Raw genomic sequence first — 24,994 nt, 5'->3', positions numbered from 1 at the left:
AGATGGCCGTGACCCGGTTCTGGGGAAGCGAAGAGAATCCCACCCCCCACTCCCCACCCCCCGAGCCCATAGAGACACCAGCCCGGAGGCTGAACGCTGGCGTTCAGTGGCAGCGGCTGCTGTAAGGGGAGCTTTCATTCATCCTTCCGCAGCCGCTGCGGGAGCGGACGCTGCCCCGCCCCGAGCCCTGTGCGGGCCTGGGGGTGCGCGTGATGGGTAACGCTGACACCCCTCAGAGAGCTGGCTCCTGAGCCGAGTGCCAGCCCTGCCGCGGCTTCCCTCGCGGGCCTGAGCAGAGCGGCATGAAGCGGATGCAGTGACCTTTGAACAATATGGTTTCCCTCTGGATCCTTTCTTTCTTGCTTTCTTTTAGCAGGAGACAGCTATTGAAAGTTTCTATTTATGTGTTTGGGGAAGGGATGAGGGTTTGTGATAAGATTCAGGCTGCTGTTTGTTTTTTAAGACAATTGACAAGCGTAAGCCAACAAGTCATTCTCTGCAACATAATAATAATTATCAATAATAATTAAAAACTGAATTAACAATAATAATTGAAAACTGAAAACAATTCAGAGATCCAGCTCTAGGGGAATGGTTCATCATATTACTTATGCGGCCGTTAAAAGTGATTAATTGAAGACCATTAAGATGAATGTGAAAATAGTAGATGTGCCATGATTGCAACTAAGATTTCTGCACTAAAGAGAATGGACTTTGGAGCCAATTGTATTTTGTTCAAACCCTGACTCTGACATTACAAACCTGGTGACCTTGGATTTTTTTTATCTGTAAAATGAGGACAAGATTACATACCTGTTTTGGAAGATGATGATTAGATGACAAGGTAATGGGATTTTTTTGAGTTAGTATGCTGGGGTTGTGCATAATTTATTTTTACTAATAATTGTCTCTAAATTGTCATCTGCCCCCCCACCACCACCACACACACACTCTGCATTTGCAAGTTCTTTGGTTTCTTTCTCCCCTCCCCCTTCCTTCCCTCTCCCCTCCCCTCCCCTCCCCTCCCCTCCCTTCCCCTCTCTTCTCCCTTCTTCCCCTCCTTTTCCCTCCCCTTCCCTCCCCTCCCCTCCCTTCCCCTCTCTTCTCCCTTCTTCCCCTCCTTTTCCCTCCCCTTCCCTCCCCTCCTTTCCCTTCCCCTCTCTTCTCCTTCCCTCTCCTTCCTTCTCTTCCCCTCTCTTCCCCTTCCCTCCCTTCCTCTTCACTCCCTCCCCTCCCCTGCCCAACATACATTCAGAAAAGGTATACAATTAGTGAGTTACCGCACAGTGAACATACCCAAGTAACCACATAGTCAAATAATGGAACATTACCAACACCTTCAGAGGATTCCATATTTTCTTTTTTTTTTTTTTTTAATTCTTCCCATTCTATTCTCTGACACCAATATTAACTGATACCAAAACCAGACAAATACATCTCAAGAAATTAAAACTACACCAAGACCCTTATCAGAGCATCACTTCTCCAGAGATAAGCAATAAAGGAAGCTATTCTTTGTCTCATGTTTACACACCAAATGAAGTCCACATGGTGATAAATATTCCTGATTACAGGGTTCAAACCTTCCAGAATTGGATGACCCTGGACATGCACAATCTTGGGAGAAAGGTCAGAAAGATCTCCTGTCTCCATGTTACCATGAACATCAGCCTGGGACTTTTGGACCTATAAACCCTATTTTGAATACAACTTACAACTTGCTGTTTGAAATTTTCAAAGAAATTAGTTTGGTATTTCCAGGTCTATTCATTCATTTGGGAGATGAAGTAGAATTTGATTGTTGGGAGTCCAATCCAGATATCCAGGATTTCATGAAACAGAAAGGCTTTGGCAAAGATTTTAGAAAACCAGAGTCTTTCTGTGTTCAAAAGCTGTTGGATATTATTTCAACTCTAAAGAAGGGATCCATAGTCTGGCAAGGGGGTTTTTCTGATAAAGTGAAGCTTCAGCAAAGTACTGTAGTTCAAGTATAGAAACAGGAAGGAATGCTAATGAATTAAATGTAATCACAGCAGCTGTCTTACCTGTGATCCTTTCTGTTCTGTGGTACTTAGATTGCATCAGTTATGGACAAGATTGGATAAATTACTATAGAGTGAAATCTCTTAATTTTTTTAAATGCCTACCAGTTTAAATATATATTTCATTTGCAGTTAGTAATGAAATGTACTAAATATTCTCCCTCCCACTTATAAGTGTAGATGTAGAAATCCTCAACAAAATACTAGCAAACTAACATCTCTACCTGAAAAAGACAGCTACAAAAAACACCTACAGCTTACATACTCAGTGTTGAAGGACTGAATGCCTTCCTCCTAAGATCATCCACTTAGAACATCCTCCTAAGATATCCATGGCTTCCACTTCTACTCAGTGTTGTACTGGAGATTCTACCTAGAGTAATTTGGGGAATGTGGGGATAAAAGATTGGAAAGAAATAAAGTAAAACCATCTTTATTTGCAGATAACATAATTTTTATGTTGAAAATCCTAAGAAATCCACTAAAAAAACTATATCATAGAAGGCCTGTGGTTGTCACACCGTAACAGTGGAACGACCAAACAACCAGTCACCAGAAGGTGCTGGAGCACCTCTCAGGCCCGCTCCCCCACCCCTCCCCCACACACACCCAGGGCATTCGAGGAGTCGCGGGGCAGGGTGCCAGCATCGTCTGTGGAGTGTGCGAGGCATCGCAGGGTGGCAGACATGGCCCTGATGCAGGCTAGGCCTAGGGGACCCTACATGCTCACAATTTAATCATGTGCTGGGCCTCTAGTTAGAACTAATAAATGAGCTCATTAAAGTTGCAAGATGCAACTTTATTTCTATATAGTACTACTGAGAAAACAAAAAATGAAATTAAGAAAATAATTCTGGCCAGGTAGCTCAGTTGGTTGGAGCATCATCTAGATACACCAAGATTGTGGGATCAATCCATGGTCAGGGCACATGCAAAAGTCATGAATGCATAAATGAGTGGAACAACAAGTCTATGTCTCTCTCTTTCTCTCTCTCTCCTCCTCCTCCTCTTCCTCCCCTCCCTTCCTCTCTCTTTAAAGTCAATCAATCAATAAAATTTGTAAGAAAAGAAAATAATTCCATTTAAATGGAATAAAAAATAAAGTACTTAGGAATAAATTTAACAAAAGTGCAAAATGTATACTCCAAAAAACTCAAGACATTGTTCAAAGAAATGCAAGGAAAACTAAATAAATGAAAATGTATTCCATGTTCTTAAATTGGAAGACTTAATATTGCTAAAATGGCAATGCTCCCCAAATTGATCTATGGATTCAACACCATCCATCCCAGAATGCCAGCTGGCTATTTTGTGGCAATTGACAAATATCATAAAATTCATATGGAAACTCAAGTGACCCATTATGCTCAAAATAATCTTGAAAAAGAAGAGCCAAGTTAGATGACTCATACCTCCCGATTTCACAACTTACTCTGAAGCAAGAATAAGTTGTAAGCTAGCCATGTTGATCAATGGAAAGTCCAGAAAAAAAAACCATGTATAAATGGGTCAATTGTTTTCAACAAGGATGCCACAACAATTCTATGGGGAAACAACAGTCTTTTCAAGAAATGGTGCTTGGACAACTGAATAGCCACACACAAAAGAATAAAGTGGATGCTTACCTCACACTATATACAAATATTAAATCAAAATTGACTAAAGATCTAATATAAGAGCCAAAACTATGAAACCCTTAAAACAGTGGTTCTCAACCTTCCTAATGCCGCGACCCTTTAATACAGTTCCTTATGTTGTGGTGACCCCCAACCATAAAATTATTTTTGTTGCTACTTCATAACTGTAATTTTGCTACTGTTATGAATCATAATGTAAATATCTGATATGCAGGATATATTTTCATTGTTATAAATTATGTTATCAACATAATTAAAGCATAGTGATTAATCACAAAAACAATATGTAATTATATATGTGTTTTCCGGTGGTCTTAGGCGACCCCTGTGAAAGGGTTGTTTCACCCCCAAAGGAGTCACGACCCACAGGTTGAGAACTACTGCCTTAGAAGAAAACATAGGGGTAAATCTTTATGACCTTGAATTTGGCAATGAATTCTTGGATATGACACCAAAAGCACAAGCAACAAAAGAAATAGATAAATTGGACTTCATCTAAATTTAAAACTTTCGTGCTTTATAAAAAAAGACAATCTGTAGACTGGGGAAAATATTTGCAAATCATATATCTGACAAAGGACTTGTATCTAGAATTATATAAAGAGTTCTTACAAGAGAAACCAAGATGGCGGCATAGGTAAACACCAGAGATTGCTGCCTTGCACAACCACTTCAAAAATACAACTAAAAGACGAAACGAACATCATCTAGAACCACAGGAAGGCTGGCTGAGTGGAAATTCTACAACTAGAAGGAAAGAGAAAAGCATACCGAGATTCAGAGGAGGTGCGGTGCGGAAGTAAAATACAAAGGTGCGGAGGTGCGTGTGGAGCGGGCTGGCAGCTGAGGGCACGGTTGTCTGTTTCAGTCGGGAGGGAGTCTCAGGCTCTGAGCTCCAGTTCTGGGTGAGTCTCTGGGGACCCAGACTCAAACGGGAGAAGCAGGACTGTCTGGCATCGGTCGGAACTCGAGGGCAGCTTTCTCTCCGAGGTACTTGCAGCAGTTGCTGGGACACTGAGAGGCAGATCCTCTGGGGATGGGACTGAGAGCCCCATATTTTCTTTTAATACATTTTTAAGGGAAGTTATGGGTTATGTTAGAGGTAGTAGTTTTATTTGAGTGTGAAGGCAAAAGTGAGAATTCAAGAAGCTAAGAAGTGAATGGGAAATACGATTGACCTTTGAACAATATGGAGGTTTAGAGCACCAACCCCTCACGCAGTTGAAAACCCATGTATAATTTTTGACTCCCCAAAAACTTAACTAGTAGTGGTTGAGGAAGTGGAAAGTGGTGTTACTTCCTTTAACTTTCAGGGGTAACCTTTGACTCTAGCTATGAAAAGTTAATCTCCCCTTATACTTCACAGAGTCCTGTTGACTTAATGTAAGTATCAGAGTTCCCTGAAAAGTATAAATCACTAGGTGAGTATAAGAGCAGCAGCCTTCCCAAGAATGTATTCATTTTTGTTTTGCATAGGTCATTTAGATTGTATTCTTGTTATTTATAATGGTCAGTCTTCCCCTTGGATGAAACGTTCCATTTTCTTTTAAGTTTTTTATAATGCTTCACTTAGTTGGGCATCAAGAACACTTAAACTAATTAGCAATTTCTTATAATCTGACCCTTAGTATTGCTGTTGGAGGGGGAAAATGAAAAGGAGGATTATTTTTCAGAGATTACCTGAAGCTGACTTTATTTTCAGTAGCCCCAATTATATTTTGCAATGTTTTTTAAAAATATGAAATACAGACCAACACTTAGAGCAGCGGTTCTCAATCTGTGGGTCGTGACCCCTTTGGGGGTCAAACAACCCTTTCAGAGGGGTCGCCTAAGACCATCGGAAAACACATATATAATTACATATTGTTTTTGTGATTAATCACTATGCTTTAATTATGTTCAATTTATAACAATGAAATTGGGGGTCACCACAACATGAGGAACTGTATTAAAGGGTCGCGGCATTAGGAAGGCTGAGAACCACTGACTTAGAGTGACCTCTCTTGAAATGACTCCAGAATTGATGAATATGCTATCCATGAAAACCAAGTCACCGTCACACTCCGCACCTCGTTAATGAGATAGGTAAGTGTATTATTAGATCACATATCACTAAAATCAGCCTAGATCCCATTTGGTGGTTCTAACTATAGCAACATGAACTCAGTGTCACTATAACTTTCTTGTTTTTGTTATTACAGAAGTCAAGTTTATTTAAGCATGTTCACCTTGCTAAAATAAAATAGGGTATAGGTAAACTTAATCGAAATTAATGCAGTGTTACTAGGATGTTCACCTTTTTTTTGTACATACACAGTTATAAACATTTTGTACATATCTACACTAATAAAAGAGAAACATGGTGATTGGCGTACGATCGCTACCCTTCCCATTGGCTAATCCCCCTGTCACTCACAGACTAGGGCCGAGATATGCAAATTAACTGGCAGCCAAGATGGCGGCCAGCAGCCAGGCAGCTGATGCGAGCAGGGAGGCTTGCTTGCTTCTGTGACGGAGAACTCCAACGTTCCCCGCCTGACTTGCCGGCCTCTCAGCTGCAACTCTAAACAACTATGTTGTGAATAAAGAAGCTAAAAAAACCCCAGAAACCTGCTTTACTCAGTGGGGCTTCAGCCAGCCGGACTGCAATAGTGTATCAAATACAGACAGTAAACAAAGGCCAGAAACCTGTTTTCAGCAGCCGAGGCCTCAGAGCTAAAGCTGGCCCAGAATAAAAAAAAAGAAAGAAAAAAAGGGTGTGTGACCAGCTGCAAACAGCCATCATCCCCTCATCCAGGCTGGCCAGGCACCCCAGTGGGGACCCCCACCCTGATCCAGGACACCCTTCAGGGCAAACCAGCCAGCCCCACCCGTGCACCAGGCCTCTATTCTATATACTAAAAGGGTAATATGCCTCCCGGCACCGGGATCAGCGTGACAGGGGGCACTGCCCAAACCCCCTGATCACCCTGCGGCTCTGTGTGTGACAGGGGGCGGGGCCCCAACCCCCCCGCCCCCCACAGACTCTGCTCTGTGTGTGACGGGGTAGAGCCATAACCTCCCCATTGGCCCTGCCCTGAGTATGAGAGTGGTGGCGCCCCAACCACCTGATCGGCCTTGCTCTGTGGGTGTTAGAGGGCGGCGCCCCAACACCCCCCCCCCCCCACGGGCCCTGCTCTGTGTGTGATGGGGTAGAGCCATCACCTCCCCATCTGCCCTGCCCTGAGTGTGACAGTGGCGGCGCCCCAACCCCCCAATCGGCCCTACCCTGAGTGTGACTGAGGGTGGCATCGCAACCTCCCAATCTGCCCTGCTCTGTGCATGACAGGGGAAGGCGCCCCAACTCCCCAATCGGCCCCGCTCTGAGCCCGACCAGGGCCTACACCTAGGGATTGGGCCTGCCCTCTGCCACCCGGAGCCTAAGCCAGCAGGTCGTTATCTCCCAAGGGGTCCCAAACTGCGAGAGGGCACAGGCCGGTCTGAGGGACCCCCCCTTCCCCCGAGTGCACAAATTTTTGTGCACCGGGCCTCTAGTAGTAGTATAGTTAGTATCATTATCAAACATCTCTTATCAAATGTAAATTACATAACTGCTCTTCTCCTGACTTTAATTTACATAATTTAGTACATAGTTCAGTATTTTAAAGTAAAATCTTTTTTAAAAAATTTATTGTTGACAGTATTACAATTGTCCCCCATTTTCCCCTCCTTTGCCCGCTTCCACCCAGCCCCATCCCCACCCCAGGCCTTCCCCACACTATTGCCTGTGTCCATGGACAATTCCTTTACGCATATATGTTCTTTGGTTAATCTTTTCCCATCGATTCTACCCCTCTCCCGTCTGTGTTCTGTCATTGTATCCCACGCATTTCAACCTATTTTGTCAGTTTATTTTGTACATTAGATTCCACATATGAGTGAAATCATGTGATACTTGTCTTTCTCTGACTTATTTCGCTTAGCATAATAATCTCCAGGCCCATCCATGCTGTCTCAAAGGGTAAGAGATCCTTCTTTTTTAAAGCTGCATAGAATCCACTCATCTACTGATGGGCACTTGGGCTGTTTCCAGATCTTAATTATTGTAAATTGTGCTGCTATGAACATAGGGATGTACTAGCATATATTCTTTCTGATTGGTGTTTTGGGATTCTTCAGATATACTCCCAGCCTTAGCCTGTTTGGCTCAGTGGATAGAATGACGGCCTGCAGGCTGCAGCTTGGATTCCGGTCAAGGGCACATGTCTGGGTTGCGGGCTTGGTCCAATGTGCAGAAGACAGCCAATCAATGATTCCCTCTCATCATTGATGTTTCTATCTTTCTCTTCCTCTCTGAAATCAATAAAAATATATTTTAAAAAAAATTATACTCCCAGAAGTGGGATCACTGGGTCAAATGGCAGTTCCATTTTTAACTTTTTTATGAAATCCCATACTGTTTTCCACAGTGGCTTCACCAGTCTGCATTCCCACCATCAGTGTACTAGGGGTTCTTTTTCCTCACATCCTTGCCAGCACTTGTTGTTTGTTGATTTATTGATGATAGCTGTCCTGGCAGGTGTGAGGTGATACTTTATTGTAGTTTTAGTAATTTGCATTTCTCTGATGACTAGTGCCATTGAGCATTTTTTTCATGTCTATTGGCCATTTGTATGTTCTCTTCAGAGAAGTGTCTATTTTGCTCCTTTGCACATTTTTAAATTGGATTGTTTGTCTTCCTTTTGTTGAGTTGTGTGAGTTCTTCATGTATTTTGGCAATTAACCCATTATCAGATGTATAATTGGCAAATATGTTCTCCCATAGAGTGGGTTCCCTTTGCATTTTGAGGATGGTTTCCTTTGCCATGCAGAAGCTTTTAGTTTGACATAGTCACATTTGTTTATTTTTTCTTTGTTTCTCTTGCCCTAGATGTATCAGTGAAAATTCTGCTATATGAAATGTTTGAGATTTTACTGCCTATGCTTTCTTCTACGATTTTTAAGGTTTTTGCAACTTACATTTAAATGTAAGTCTTTTATCTATTTTGAGTTTTGGTATAAGTTAGTTGTCTGATTTCATTTTTTGCATGTACCTGCCCAGTTTTCCCAAACAATTTATTGAATACACTGTCTTTACTCTATTGTATGCTCTTGCCTCCTTTGTCAAATATTGATTGACCATAATGGCATGGATTGATTTCTGGGATCTCTGTTTTGGTCCGTTGATCTGTATGCCTGTTCTTGTGCCAGTATCAGGCTGTTTTGATTACATTGGCTTCGTAGTATAGTTTGATGTCCGGTATTGTGATTCCTCCAACTTTGTTCTTCTTTTAAGATTGCTGTGGCTGTTTGGGGTTGTTTTCAGTTCCATATAAATTTGGTTCCATATAATATTTGTTATAGATCTGTGAAGTATACCATAAGTATTTTAATAAGATTGTGTTGAATCTGTAGATTGCGTTTAGGGTTTTCTGTGTATAATATCATGTCATCTGCAAAAAATGACAGTTTTACTTCCTCCTTTCCAACTTGGATGTCTTTTATTTTTTCTTCTCATCTGATCACTGTGGCTAGGACTTCCAGTACAGTGTTGAATAAGAGTGGTGAAAGCAACACCCTTGTCTTGTTCCTGATCTTAAGAGAAACACTTTTAATTTTGTCCATTGAATATGATACTGGCTCTCGGTTTGTCATATATGGCCTTTATATGTTGTGGTATGATCCCTCCAGTCCCACTTTGCTGAGTTTTCCTCAAAATGGATGCTGAATTTTGTTGAATGCTTTTTCTATATCTATTGATATGATCATGTGATTTTTTTTAACCTTCATTTTGTTTATGTGATAAATCACATTTATTGGTTTGTGAATATTGTACCAGCCTTGCATCCCTGGGATAAATCCCATTTGGTAATGGTGTATGATCTTTTTAATGTACTGCTGGATCCGATTTGCTAATATTTTGGTGAGGATTTTAGCATTTATGTTCATCAAGGACACTGGCCCATAATGTAATTTTCTTTCCTTGTAGTATCTTTATCTGGTTTGAAATTAGGATAATGGTGACTTTGTAAAAAGAGCTTAAATTTTTTGGAATAGTTTGAGAAGAAAGGTGTTCTTCTTTGCAAGTTAGGTAGAACTCTCCTGTGAAGCTATCTGGTCCAGGACTTTGGTTTGCTGGGAGTTTTTTTTTATTACTGTTTTAATTTCATTATATTTTACTAGAGGCCCAGTGCACGAAAATTCATGCACTGGTGGTGGTGGGTTGTCCCTCAGCCCGGCCTGTGCCCTCTCACAATCTGGGACCCCTTGGGGGATGTCCCTCTACCAGTTTAGGCCCACTCCCCAGGGGGATGGGGCCTAAGCTGACTGCCAGACATCCCTCCGGCAGCCCAGGAGCCCTTGGGGGATGTCTTAAGCCACAGTTGGACATCTTAGCACTGCCACAGAGTCAGGAAAGGCTCCCGCCACCGCCGCTGTGCTTGCAGTCATCAACCCAGCTTGTGGCTGAGCAGAGCTCCCCCTGTGGAAGCGCACTGACCACCAGGGGGGTAGCTCCTGCATTGAGTGTCTGCCCCCTGGTGGTCAGTGTGTGGCATAGTGACCAGTCGTTCCTGGTCATTCTGCTATTAGGGTCAATTTGCATATCACCCTTTTATTCTATAGGATTGGTCTATTCAGGTTTTCTGATTCTTTCTGATTGAGTTTTGGAAGATTGTATGATTCTAGGAATTTTTCCATTTCTCCCAGGTTGTTCAATTTCTTGACATACAGTTTATGGTATTTTTTTGACAGTCCTTTTTATTTCTATGATGTCAGTTGTTATGTCATCATTTTTGTTTCTGATTTTATTTATTTGGGTCCTCTTTGTTTCTTGATGGGTCTGGCTAATGGTTCATCAACCTTATTTATCTTTTCAAAGAACCAGCTCTTGGTTTCATTGATCTTTTGTATTATTTTTAGTCTCTATGTCATTTATTTCCTCTATGATCTTTATTATTTCTTTTTTCTACTTATTGTGGGCTTTTCTTGCTCTCTAATTCTTTTACTTGTTGTGTTATAGTGTTCATTTGAGCCTTTTCTTATTTCTTGAGGTAGGCCTCTAATGCTGTGAACTTCCCTTTCAGAACTGTTTTCACTATTTCCCATAGATTTTTGGTTGTTGTGTGTTTATTTTTGTTTGTTTTCAGGAAGTTTTTGATTTCTTCCTTTATCTCATGGGTAACCAATTCATTGTTTAATAACATGCTATTCAGCCTGCATGTGTTTGAATAATTTTGTTTTTTTACTGTAGTTGATTTCTAGTTTTATGCCATTGTGATCCAAGAAGATGCTTGATATGATTTCAGTCTTCTTGAATTTGTTAAGACTTGTTTTGTGTCCTAACTGGTGGTCTGTCCTTGAGTGTTCTCTGTGCATGTGAGAAGAATGTATATTCTGCAGCTTTGGGATGAAATATCCATTCCATTTAGTGTGTCATTTAAGGTTACTGTTTCCTTGTTGGTTTTTTTGTCTGGAAGATCTATCTATTGATGTCAGTGGGGTGTTAAAGTCCCCTACTATGACTGCATTGCTGTCGATTTTTCCCTTAAAGTTTACCAAGAGTGGTGTGTGTGTGTGTGTGTGTGTGTGTGTGTTTAGGTGGTCCTATAGTGAGTGGGTGCCTATATCTTTACAAGGGTTATTTCTTGTTGGATCAATCCTTTTAATAATTCTTTATCTTTTTATGGCCTTTGTTTTGAAGTTTATTTTGTCAGATATGGGTATTACTACCCAACATTTTTTGTTTCCATTTTCATGGAGAATGTTTTTCTATACCTTCACTTTCATCCTGTGTGTCTTTTGTTCTGAGGTGGGTCTCTTATAGAGAGCATATATCTATCTGGGTTATGTTTTCTTATCCATTCAGCTACCAATGTCTTTTGGGGCATTTAATCCATTCACATTTAAGGTTATTGATAGGTACTTACTTATTGTCATTTTTTTCTTTATACCCATGTTCCTCTCTCTCTCTATTTTTTCTTCTTACAGCACTTCCTTTAACATTTTTCTTGCAATGCTGGTTTGGTGATAATGTACTCCTTTAGCCCTTTATTTGTCTGGGAAAGTCTTTATTTTGCTTTCAATTTTAATGGTAGGTTTCATGGATAGAATCTTGGATTCAGGTCCTGGCTTCTCATTACTTTGAATACTTCATGCCAATCCCTTCTGGCCTGAAATGTTTCTGATGAGAAATCAGGTGACAGTCTAATGCAGTGGTTCTCAACCTTCCTAATGCCGTGACCCTTTAATATAGTTCCTCATGTTGTGGTGACCCCCAGCCATAAAATTATTTTCGTTGCTACTTCATAACTGTAATTTTGCTACTGTAAACAATGTGTAATTATATATGTGTTTTCCGATGGTCTTGGGCGACCCCTGTGAAAGGGTCATTCGACCCCCAAAGGGGTCACGACCCACAGGTTGAGAGCCACTGGTCTAATTGGAACTCCTTTGTAGTTAACTTTTTGTTCATACTTGCTGTCTTTAAGATTCTCTCTTTATCTTTAACCTTTGCCATTTTAATTATGTTGTGTCTTAGTGTGGGTCTCTTTTAATTATGTTGTGCCTTAGTGTAGGTTCATATTGATTAGGACTCTGTGCTTCCTGAACTTGTGTGATTTTTTTTCTTCGCCCAGTTAGGGAAGTTTTCTGTCATTATTTCTTCTAACAGATTCTCTATTCCTCGCTCACATTCTCCTCCTTCTAGGACCTCTGTGATGGTGATTTCATGTTGTCCCGAAGTTCCTTTAAATTACTCTTTTTTTAAAAAAATTATTTTTTCTTTTTGCTGCTCTAAATGGTGCTTTTTTTCTACCTTGTCTTTCAAATCGATGATATAGTCCTCTGCTGCATTCAATCTACTAATTCCTCCCAGTGTAGTCTTGATGTCACATATGGTCTTCTTCAATTCCTGACTGGTTCTTGTTCATGGTTTCGATTTCCTTTTTCATGCTGTTGTATTTCACACTAAGTTCCTTGTAATTCTCACTTAAGTTCCTTGAGCATTTTTTAACCATTATTTTGAACAGTATTCCTGATCATTGCTTACCTCCATTTCATTTAGCTCTTTTTTTTTTTAATTAAATCTTTATTGTTCAGATCATTACATTTGTTCCTCTTTTTTTTCCCCCCCATAACTCCCCTCCTCCCAGTTCCCGCCCCACCCTCCGCCCTCACTCCCCACCCACTGTCCTCATCCATAGGTGCACGATTTTTGTCCAGTCTCTTCCCACATCTCCCACACCCCTTTCCCCCCCAAGAATAGTCAGTCCATTCCCTTTCTATGTCCCTGATTCTATTATAATCAACAGTTCATTCTGTTCATCAGATTATTTATTCACTTGATTCTTAGATTTACTTGTTGATAGATGCATATTTGTTGTTCATAATGTGTATCTTTACCCTTTTCTTCCTCTTCCTCTTCTCAAAGGACACCTTTCAGCATTTCATATAATCCTGGTTTGGTGGTGATGAACTCCTTTAGCTTTTCCTTATCTGTGAAGCTCTTTATCTGACCTTCAATTCTGAATGATAGCTTTGCTGGATAAAGTAATCTTGGTTGTAGGTTCTTGGTATTCATCACTTTGAATATTTCTTGCCACTCCCTTCTGGCCTGCAAAGTTTCTGTTGAGAAATCAGCTGACAGTCGTATGGGTATTCCCTTGTAGGTAACTGAGTTTCTTTCTCTTGCTGTTTTTAAGATTCTCTCTTTATCTTTTGCTCTTGGCATTTTAATGATGATGTGTCTTGGTGTGGTCCTCTTTGGATTCCTTTTGTTTGGGGTTCTCCGCGCTTCTTGGACCTGTAAGTCCATTTCTTTCACCAGGTGGGGGAAGTTTTCTGTCATTATTTCTTCAAATAGGTTTTCAATATCTTGCTCTCTCTCATCTTCTGGCACCCCTATAATTCTGATGTTGGTGCGCTTGAAGCTGTCCCAGAGGCTCCTTACACTATCCTCGCATTTTTGGATTCTTTTTTCATTTTGCTTTTCCGGTTGGATGTTTTTTGCTTCCTCGCATTTTAAATCATTGACTTGATTCTTGCGCTCCTCTGGTCTGCTGTCAGGCGTCTGTATAATATTCGTTATTTCAGTCCGTGTATGCTTAATTTCTCGTTGGTTCCCCAATATAAGATCGAGGGTCTTATTAGTTTTCGTGTAGATCTCATTAAGTTTATCGACAGCTTCTAAACAGTTCTTGAGAGACCTTAAAAGTGTGGTTCTGAACTCTATATCTTCCATTGACAATTTTGTCCTGTTTCTTTGTCTCCGAATTTTGTTATGCTTCCTTGGTGTACCCCCTAGTGGTTTTTGTTCACAGTCTTATAGTTAAATCTTGATTGTTGTAGCTAATTCCAGGGAGGGTTTGACCTCCAGGCCAAGTGGCTATGAGAATCAGCTGTGTCAGCAGTGAGAGAACTTCTGTCCTCTAGGGAGGTGCTAATCTAGCCTTTGCCTGAGGCTATCCGGCAAATGCCTCTGTGCAGGGCTTGGGCGGGGCGGGTCGCACAGGATCAACAGGGTGGGCCGGAGAGAGCAGTTATGGCGGCTCTCAGTCCTGTCCCCAGGGGCTCTGCCTCTCTGAGTCCCAGCACCCACTGCAAAGCTGGGAGAGAAAGCTGCACTCGCTCTGACCGAAGCCAGACAGTCCCGCTTCTCCCGTTTGAGTCTGGGTCCCTAAAGACTCGCCCGGATCTGGTGCTCAGAGTCTGCAATTCCCTCCCGATTGAAAACAACAACCGCGCCCTCCGCCGCCAGCCCGCTCCGCGCACTCCGCACCTCAGAATTTGACTTCAGCACTGCGCCTCCTCTGAGTGTCCGTGTGCGTTTCTCTTTCCTCCTAGTTGTAGGACTTCCACTCAGCCAGCGTTCCTGTGGTTCTGGGTGATGTCCGTTCCGTGTTTTAGTTTCACTTTTGAAGTAGTTGTTCAAAGCAGCAAACTCCGGCGTTAACCTATGCCGCCATCTTGGTTCTCCCTCATTTAGCTCTTTATCTGGAGATTTCTCCTTTCATATGGAGCTGTCTTTCATATGGAGACCATTTTAGCTGTCTCTTTGTGTTTGTTTCTATGTATTGGATAGAACTGCCATGACTCCCAGTCTTTGTAAGGTTTCTTTATGTAGTAAGTGTCCTGTGGGACCCAGCAGTGCAGTTTCTTTGATCTCCTGAGCTGGATGCTCTAGGGATGTCCCTTGTGTGGGCTATTTAGGTTCTCCTGTTGCAATTGGTTCTTGATTATATCTGTCCCATTCATGGGCGGGATCTTGCCTCAGGCTGGCTGACTGTGGGGCTCACCCCCCATCCCCCATGTTGTGTGAGCTGTTATGCAGGTGTTGATAGAACAAAGGAAGTAAAACTAGAAAGTAAGCAAAACATACAAAAGACCCCCACAACAACAACAAAAGCAACTTCAAAACAAAGGAGAATTAGAAAAGAGAGAAGAGAGCAAGAATAATAAAAGAAAGGAAAAAAATAGTAGGAAGAAAAGAATATGGAAGGAAAGAAGGGAGAGCAATTATAAAAATAAAGAATAGGAAAAGGAAAACTATAAATGAAAGGATGTAAAAAATTATGAAAAGGAAATAAATAAGAAAGAGGGTAAGAGGAGAAAGAGAAAAATAGAATAAGAAAAGGAAAGAGAAAAGAGATATGGAAGAAAAAAGAGTAAAAAATAATTACAATGCAATAAAAAATGCAAAAATAATTAGAGTGGATTTTGTCTCAGCAGAGTTAAATGCATTATGGGAGCTCCCTTTGGATGCTGCTTTATGTTGACTGAAGCTGACTGTTTTGTATGCTCTTGAGAGGTAATTTGGTGCTGATTGCTGTCCAAAGCTAACCATGTTTTGCCCTTCGCAACCTTTTCAAAGCTTCAAGTGGTCCATGGTTTATGGCTGCCCCCACAGAGCTCGGCTGTGCTAGGGAGAGGCCAAGCTGTGCTCTAGGGCCGGCTTGTTAGCTTGACAGGGCCATGTCAGCAAATGTCCCAAGGCAGCTTGGGCTCTGCCTCTGCTTGCTTCTGCCTGCTGTCAGACTTAGTCACTAAAAAGGCTCTTTCCGAAAGGGCTTTTGGCAGAATTGGGATGAGACCTCTGAGTCTCTTGTGAGGGGGAGGTGCCATTCTGATTTCAGCAAAGATGGTGGGTGTGTTCCCCCATCGCAGAGCCACTCATTTGAGTCTATCTGGAATATTCCCCTGACCTCAGCAGGGTGGATCTCATATTTAGTCTGGTTGGGTCTTCTGGAAATTGGTAGTTTTTACCAGCTCTCTCGCAAGGGAGAAGTATCAATCACTTTACAGTGGGGGGATCGCCCCATCCCAAAGCCAGTCACTGACGTTCCCTGAGACTACACAGCTTGTAGGCTTGGCCTCTGCTGCAGACTCCTCAGCAGGGGTTGAGACGCAGGGTGAGGCGAGCAAGCTTCCTGAAGGTGGAGTGAGGTGTATCCTTGGGGGCAGGTTATTTGCCTTTCCCCAGGTTGCTGATGCTGGGAAAGGCTTGTGCTTCTCAGGAAAAATGGCAACTGCAATATGGGGTGGTGGGAGGTGACTGAGCTCAGGTCTCCCGCCTGTCGTCGTTCCACCACTTCTTCCTCCCAATACCTCCCATCTCAGAATCTCCTCAGGGGACTGCAGTTTGCACTGCCCTCCCCCCACCAAAGCCTGAGTGAGTGGCTACAAACAAAAATCCTGTGCGTTGTGTTTTTTTTTTTTATGTTATTTTTTTAAGTGGTTTTATCTCTGACAGGCTACCTTTCTCTTTGGCTTTCATGGGCCACTGTTCTCCATCTGGGGGAGCCCTGGGCCTTATTCCTCCTAGCACCCCCCCCTCACCCCCCCCCCCCCCCCCCGCCCCTTGCAGTTAAGATCTATCTCCTCACCTTCAGCCTGGTGCCTGTAGGAGCTGGGCCAGCTGCTCTGGTGACCCTGCCCTTCCTACAAGTCTCTAGATGGTTTCTGCCCTTCCTTGTTAAAAGTCTCCTCTTTGGCTAGTTTTTACTTGGTAATTTAGGGTGAATGTACCCCAATTTAGTTTTATTTTCAGTTTGGTATTGGGAGGAGGTGCAAGAAGGATCCACTTACTCTGCTGCCGTCTTGAAAAAAATCCTTAAAGTGAAATCTTAAGAGTATTTGAAAAATGGTTGAGGGATTTAGCGATTACATAGAATTGCAGTCCTGTTAGTATTTGTTTTAAAATTTACATGAAGAACTCTTTTTTTTCTTTTTTAGATTCCAGTTCTTCAAACAAACAGTGGTCCATGTCTGACAGGATTGGCTACTATAGCAGCTCATCTAGTCAAGGAAGCCAACAAAGAATATTTGCTTGGGAGCACTGCAGAAGAAAAAGCAATAGTTCAACAATGGTTAGAATACAGAGTAACTCAAGTAGATGGAAACTCTCATAAAGATGATATCCGCATTTTGTTGAAGGTATTGTGACTTCTCTTTATAGGTTGAAATGAATGACCTATTAATAGCAGGAATCTCTTCCCTGAATGTCAATAGCTGAAACTTTGGCCTTCTTATTTCCTTCTGCCTCGGGGTTTGTACCTGGTATTACTTTTACCTGAACAGACTCTGCCAGCCTTCCCTGTTCAGATCTCAGCTTAGATACCCCTTACTCAGAAACATCTTTGCCTACTTCTCTCCCAAACAGGTGCCATTCCTTGTCCTTTAGGCTTTTCCTTCATAATACCACACCCTGTACTTTTCCTTCATACCACTTACCATAGTCAGTAATTATAACTTTTTAAGATTTTTTTAATGTGATGGCTTAATGTTTGTTTTTTCACTAGGAAATCCTGATTCCTTAATCAGTAAAGTAACTTTTTCAAAGACAAAGATAATTAGAATCTTTGGGGATTGTAGTTTGAAAAAAATTGTCAGATTGATATGAGAAAGCTCATATTTGCCTCCTTTAAGACTTAAATACATTAGAATTTATATTTTCTTTCTGAAGAAGTCACATTAGAACAAAAATATCTACTGAGATAAAATATAAACTAAATATGGCTCCAGAGTCACCAAGAATGAAAAACATTCCAACTGAAGTTATTTTTCTTAATTATGTTTATAAAAATAAAGCAAATTGCTCAGCTTATATGTCTCAGCAGTTGAGCATCAACTCATGAACCAGGAAGTCAGGATTCTATTCCCAGTCAGGACACATGCCTGGATTGTGGGCTCGATCCCCAGTAGGGGGCGTGCAGGAGGCAGCTGATCAATGGTTCTCATCGATGTTTCTATCTCTCCCTCACCCTCTCTGAAATCAATAAAAACATATTTAAGTAAGTAAATAAAAATAAAGCAAATTTTTAAAAAATTGTGAAAGCTTAAAAGTTAAAAGAACCTAGAGATCATCCAGACCAGCGGTCGCCGACCGGTGTCCACAGACTGCTGGTGGTCCATGAGGTCTGAAAGGTTGGCAACCACTGATCCAGACAATCATATATCATTGCAGGAACTCCTTCCTGATATTTCCATTATCATATAAATCAATCATATACTAGTAAGTTGTGCAAGAAGATATGGTACTGAAAGTTTTTCATTTATCATTCTGAGGAAAATGGCTTAAACTATGTTTTTTGTTTGTTTGGTTGGTTGGTTGGTTTTTTGTTGTTGTTGTTAATCCTCGCGTGAGGATATTTTCCCATTGATTTTTAGAGGGAGTTGAAGGGAGGGGGAGAGAAAGAGAAATTTTGATATGAGACAGTCACATTGATTGGTTGCCTGCTGCACACTCCCTGACCAGGGCTGGGGATTGAGCCTACAACCAAGGTTTGTGCCTTTGACCATGATCATACCAGCTAGTGCAAAACTAGTTCTTAATAGATACCGTCAATAGAACTGGTAGAAAATAAATTTCAGGCCTTGTTCCTTTGTAGGCATCTCTTATAGTTTTTCAGAAAAGGGATAGTAATAAAGTATTTGATTCTGAAAGATAGGAGCAGGATTTCATTGAATTGGGTTTTTAAATTCAAAACATAGATTTGCTGTTAAGAGCATAAAAAGTAATTCCACCAAAATGTTGTATCTGAGATATGTAAGTTTCAATCGGGACAATCTGACTGGAACTATTGCCATTTTCAAAATATATGAGGACCTGGGTGATTTGGGTTATGGTCCTTGCTCTGCCATCTGCCACAGTATCTGTACCTACAGCGATGTGTCAAATATGGTAGTGACCCATCAGACACAGTCCCTGACCTCACAGAACTTGGACCAGTGAGGAGACAATTCTACAGATAATGGACTGCAGTGTGGTTTTGGCCATATGAGGACAGATGAGAAGTGTTATATTCTGTTTTGCTTTGCTTTTTGCTGTTTTACGATAGTGTTTTTATTTTAAAGGTAATAGATATTTATTATAGAAATTAGGAAATATAAATAAGCAAATAAAAGAAATTTCAAACATTTGTAGTTCCATGAAGAGAGAACTGTTAATAACATTTATGTTCAGTCATCAGATATTTATTGAACCCTTTTTGTGTTCCTTCCAAGCTTTTCCATTGCATATAGGCGTGTGTTTTCTTTTCTTTACTGACAGTGTGTTGTAAATATATTTACATGTTCATAAATATTCATTTAAATTATCTTTTTGATAACCTGTTAGTGTTTCATCATATATTTGTACCAGAATTTAAATAGTCTATCCCCATGTAGTTACTAGGTTATTGCTAAATATCTTATCACATTTTCATTAGTTTCCTTAAGCTAATTCCTACAGGGGAAATTGCTGAGCCAAAACTATATGCATTTTTAAGGCTGTGTAGCTAATTTGCCCTCCAGGAAAGTGCATTATTACAGTTTTGGGGGTATGTAAGAGTAACCTCTTCCACAAAACCCTTGCTGACATAGATATTACCCTTTTTTCCTTCACCACCCCCATTTCATTACCAAAACAAGTAAATCAAAAAGTGATTTCTTAGTTTACTTTGTTTGTCTTCTTAAAATTATTAATGCAATGGCATTTTTTAAATAATGTTTATAGCATTTTCATTATTTTTAAAAGATGTGCTTATATGTATTCTTTGCCCATCTAGACTAGATATTTATCTTTTTATTATTTCTAAAATTCTTGCTATTAGGGCATTATGAAAAGGGTTTGATTCTTACTCTCTAAAGTTGCATTTCATTACTAAAACCATGATTCTGAGTATAAATGGCTCATAATTAAGATAAATATGTAATTTCAAAAAGCAGACATTATAGAACACTAACATTTGCTGAATCTAGATAGAGAATATATAGTTGCTTATTATACTGCTTTATCAGTGTTATTAGTGGTTAGGAAGAAAAAGAAAAATCAGGTGGAACTCTATATGGGGAAATATTTTTTTAAAGTTTGGCGATAGCATCGGAAAGACTTGTAAAAAAAAAAAAAAAAAAGGAAATAAAGAGCCCTGGCCTGTGTGGCTCAGTTGGTTGAATGTCATCCTGTGCACTGAAAGGTCGCTGGTTGGATTATTGGTCAGGGCACATGCCCAGGTTGCAGGCACGATCCTTGGTCAGGGTGCTTGTGGGAGGCAACCAATTGATGTTTCTCTCCCTTTCCCTTCCTCTCTCTCTAAAAAAAAAAAAATCAATAAAAACATTTTTAAAAAATATTTTATTTTAATACTTTATCAACTTTTCATTTGAAGATGTTTGGAGTAAAACTATTTCCATTCAACAGCTTATTATAGAATTTTAAGTGGTAGCTCCTAATATATTTTATTATTCCTATCCAAATTTTACTTTGATTCTTCAGAATTTATTTTCTCATTTATGTCTACCTTCCTTTATGCCCTCATCTATATCATCCTTGGCAGTCCATATTCTTATACCATTTTGAAAATTACTATCTTTAAATGAAGGTGTGGGCAAATTTAAAGAGATTAAATTTAAGGAGACATATGTAATACTCTTTGTAATACTTTAAGCAATAAAAAAAATAAAATAAATAAAAAAATAAAATGAACCTAAAAAAAAAAAAGAGAGAGAGATTAAATTTAATTTAGCAAACATTTACTGATTACTGAACTACTTATGTGTCAGGCATTTGGAATGCGATTTAAGAAAACAAAATGTTCTCTACAGCTTATGGAATTTTCCCAAAATAAATGCTACTGGCTACTGGGCAGTGTTTAATAACTAGTTTTTAGAGGAGCCTGTGAGAATATCTGATAGTATTTCATATAATCTATTTGTAAACCTTTTTGTAAAGTTATATGAACGTTTTTTCTTATTTAATTTAAAGGTAATTTGGTGTAAATTTCTGTGCTGTTAAATTTGAGGACTAAAAGTATTATATAACATTTTTTTATCTAAATTTTTTTTCTTTTCTCAGGAAATTTATTTGTGCTGGTCTATCAGACAATATTTCAGTTTAGATTAGGACCTATTAAGATTTTTAAAAATCATTTTTTAACATGTACTTAAAATACTTTTTCCTTCAAAAGTACCTATTGGTTATTTAGGGAGCTCAGTGCTTATTAGTATTTGGGGGAGAGAGGGAATGATTTTAAATGAACTATTTTTTTATATACTTAACATAATCTTTTAAAAATTGATGGTAATTGTCTGGAGAACAAATGACAGAAAACTTTTTTGCTTTAAATGGTGTTTAAAACTGGAGTCTTTAAGGTGTTAGAAAAACTAGATATCCAATTGCAAAAGAATGAAGTTGGACCCTTTACATGATATGTAAAAATTAACTCAAAATGGAAAGTCCTAAATGTAGATCTAAAACTATAAAACTCTTAGAAGAAAATGTCATTTGATTTAACAATGATTTCTTGGGTATGATACCAAAAGCACAGCAACAAAAGTAAAAATTTTGTTCATCAGCAGACATCATCAACAGAGTGAAGAGGCAATCCATAGAATGGGAGAAAGTATTTGCAAATTATGTATCTGGTAAAGGGTTAATATCCAGACTATATAAAGAACTCTTATAACCCAACCAAGAGAAAACTAAGAACCCAAATAAAAAATGAACGAAGGACCTGAGAGACATTTCTTTAGAGAAGATACATAAAACTAATAAGCATATGAAAAGATGCTTAACAGTAATAATCACTAGTGAAATGTAAATCAAAACCACAAGATGATATCCTCTCACCTTCATTAGGTTGGCTACTACCAAAGAAACAGAAAATAACAAGGTTAATGAGTATGTACAGAAATTAGAAACATTGTACATTGTCGGGAATGTAAAATAGTACAGCTGTTATATAAAAGTATAGTGATTCTTCAGAAGATTAAAAATAGAATGACCATATGATCTAGTAATTCCACTTATAGATATATACCCAAACTGGGTTTCAGATATGTGTACATCCATGTCATAGCAATATTATTCACAATGGCTGAGCAGTGGAAACAACCCATGTCCATTGATAGATGAATAGATAAACAAAGTGTGATAAATACACACACACACACACACACACACACAGAAATATTCAGCCTTTACAAGTAAGGGAATTCTGACATATGCTACAACCTTGAATACATTATGCCAAATGAGATCAGCTAGTTGCATATGACAAAAATTATATGATTCCACGTATATGGAGTATCCAAAGTAGTCAAATTCATAGAAACAGCCGAATGGTTGTTGTCATGGCCTGGAGTGTGAGGGAAACGGGGAGTTGTTTAATAGAGTTTTAGTTTGGCAAGATGAAAAAATTCTGAAGATTGGTTGCACAACAGTGTGAATACCCTTAACACTTACTGAATTATACAGCTAAAAATGGTTAAGATGGCAAATCTTATGTTACATGTATTCTACCACATTTAAAATTTAAAAAATATATAAAAATGCAATACACCAACAAATTATAATTCTCTAAAGAGTTAGAAATCGAAGAGCTTTTTCTATTTTAATGAAAAAAATAAATCCAACATGAGCGTGATTTACAAAATGTTCCTCTGCATACCCACTCCCACTCCCCGAAAAAAATTTAGGGATCTGAAATGATCAGTTTGAATATCATTTTTTAATGTTTTCTTATTTCTTTAAAATAAGACTAACAATGTTTGCCCTATTTTTTAAAAAATGAGGTGATTTTTATTTGTGATTCTGAGTAAATTTGACTCTATTAATGTCAAAGATAGTTTATTAAACTAACATGTCAGTACTGTGTATTCTAATAGCCTTCTAAATGTTTTAAAATCAAATGATACAGTAGTTAACTTTAGTATTACTGTTTTTTAAATAAACATTTGTCTTCTTTCTAGGATCTTAATTCATATCTTGAAGACAAAGTCTATCTTACAGGATATAACTTTACTTTAGCAGATATTGTTTTATACTATGGACTCCATCGCTTCATAGTGAGTATTTGACTAGTTACTGGTTTTTTTCCTATAATGTTCAGATGATTATATTTATTTGTCTTGAATTGAATCAAATTTCAGTTTTCAGTTTATCAAATAAAAATGAAAGGAATAATTTTTATACACGGTACCTTATGCAAATATTCCTTCCGTGTGTCCATCAAACAGTTGTTTCCTGTTTCTTAATCTGCTTGTTTCTTGTACTTGCTTCTGCTCCTCTTTGCAACTACTCCTCTTGGCACCGTTTGGACTTGATTGTCATCATCTCCTGAACCCCACCTCTCCATCTTAATTCCAGTACCCCATGTTCTGTGAGACCTCCTATACTTAGCTTTTAATCTCTTACTCCCTAAATCCCATCATCAGAAGTCACCCCTTCCCTTTTTCTAACCTATATACTTTCTTCCCCATCCAAACTAGATCCCCTTTTGTGTAACTTCAACTACATCCATCCTTTTATTACAATATCTTCAGCTTCTTTGTTCCACTGTACACTTACCACCCTTTCCCTGTCAATCCTCAACTCTTGGTTAGTCTAAATAAATGCCTTCAATACTGTATCCAGGCTGAGTTATGTTGGAGAAATTACACTAAGATTGGTATCACTATAAATTTATCTATTCAGTCTCAGCCGGGCTGTAATGCTGATCAGCTCTTTTATTCCTCCCAGGCACAATTTCAGCCCTTCAGCCCTTTGCTCAATCCCACTCTCCCGCCTCCCCCGTTTATCTTCAATCATTATCACAGAGCCTTCCGCCCTTACTCAGAAAATAGAGGCTAGCCTTTGACTACACTCAACTTTCAGCCTTTTCTGTGTTTACATCCTTATTCATCTTGTCTCCTCTTTCTGGACTAAAAGAATTATCTTGCTGTTTTCCTAGGCTAGTCCATTCAACTGGCCTTTTATCTCAATTCCCTCTCTACCTTCTGCCCCTTTTCTGGGTCTTGTCCCAAATTTTATATCCTTTCTTATATCTTCAGTTTCCCCCTCTATCTGGTTAGTCTCTTTACTTTAAATTGTTTCCCATCTTAAATTTTCCCATTTACAAATAATTATATGTCATTAACTATATAGGGACTGTTTTATATGCTTTATAGATGTTAACTCATTTAATCCATATAATAGCCCTGTGAGATGGGTACTATTATCATTCCCATTTTACAGATGAAATAACTGAGGCAGAGAGAGGTCTAATGTCTTCTTTGAGATCACCCAAGTGAATGGCAAAACCAGATCTGGAAACCAGGCAGTTGGGTTCAGAGTTTGTACTTTCTTACATCTCTATCTAAAACCTCCTCCCAACATCCATCTTCCCCTTGTGGAAAAAAGAACTCATATGTTTCTGTATTCTTTTCCTCATGCATTCAATCAGTGAGGCCTTGTTTCTACCTCACGGATGCCTCTCCCATGTGTCTGTTTCTGTGATCCTAGATGACATTTCCCTAGTTCGAGAATTCATTATGTTCTGTCTGAGCTATTGAAATGGCCTCCTGCAACCAATCACATCTCTTACAGTCCATCTTTATTGCCATTGGGGCAATTTTTTTCATGACTATACCTTTTTCTTTCTTTCACTCCCTAGGACAGGAGACCCTTCTTCATGTGGCCCTGCCTCCCTTGCTAACCTCATTGTCATCATTCTCCCCACACACCTCTCTGAGCCATAATGTACTCCCTGGAGTCTCCTCAGTCTTTGCTCTTTCTGCTCAGTGTCCTTGCACTGCTGCTCTCTTTTACTATTTGGCCTAGCCTTTATCTTCCTCCCAAATTGATTTGTATTTCTCAAGCATCACTCAGTTCTAGCACTAATTTCCTGGTAAAAAACATGGATCAGAGAGAAACATTGATCTTGGGCTCCTAAAGCATATTAAAGTACTCTTTCCTCTGTTTCTTTTTGTACTTTGCAGCCTATCTCAGTTCTGACTTGTTTCATTTTTTACTGTAATTCTTCTTGGAAAAAATTGTCCTTCTGT

General features: G+C 39.4%; 1 protein-coding gene, 1 long non-coding RNA gene and 1 pseudogene across 3 annotated transcripts in view; all 3 read left to right on the top strand.

Moving 5' to 3' along the window:
- EEF1E1 (eukaryotic translation elongation factor 1 epsilon 1) overlaps nt 1-24,994 on the top strand; it is a 36,122-nt gene that overhangs the window by 394 nt on the left and 10,734 nt on the right. For both annotated transcript variants that reach the window (XM_059688568.1, XM_059688567.1), the window contains exons 2-3: nt 16,928-17,128; nt 22,922-23,017. In XM_059688568.1, the coding sequence (XP_059544551.1) occupies nt 16,928-17,128; nt 22,922-23,017 (297 nt within the window). The remainder of the gene's footprint in view (nt 1-16,927; nt 17,129-22,921; nt 23,018-24,994) is intronic.
- On the top strand, nt 3-4,219 carry LOC132231896 (beta-hexosaminidase subunit beta-like; annotated as a pseudogene).
- LOC132230703 (uncharacterized) lies at nt 4,764-16,363 on the top strand. The gene is made up of 3 exons (XR_009451916.1): nt 4,764-5,764; nt 15,425-15,503; nt 16,313-16,363. It is a non-coding gene; the product is annotated as an uncharacterized LOC132230703 (long non-coding RNA).

Source organism: Myotis daubentonii, chromosome 3 (assembly GCF_963259705.1).
Source record: "Myotis daubentonii chromosome 3, mMyoDau2.1, whole genome shotgun sequence".
Classification (NCBI taxonomy): Eukaryota; Metazoa; Chordata; class Mammalia; order Chiroptera; family Vespertilionidae; genus Myotis; species Myotis daubentonii.
The sequence above is the reverse complement of the archived record's forward strand: the minus strand, read 5'-3'. Positions and strand labels throughout refer to the sequence as shown.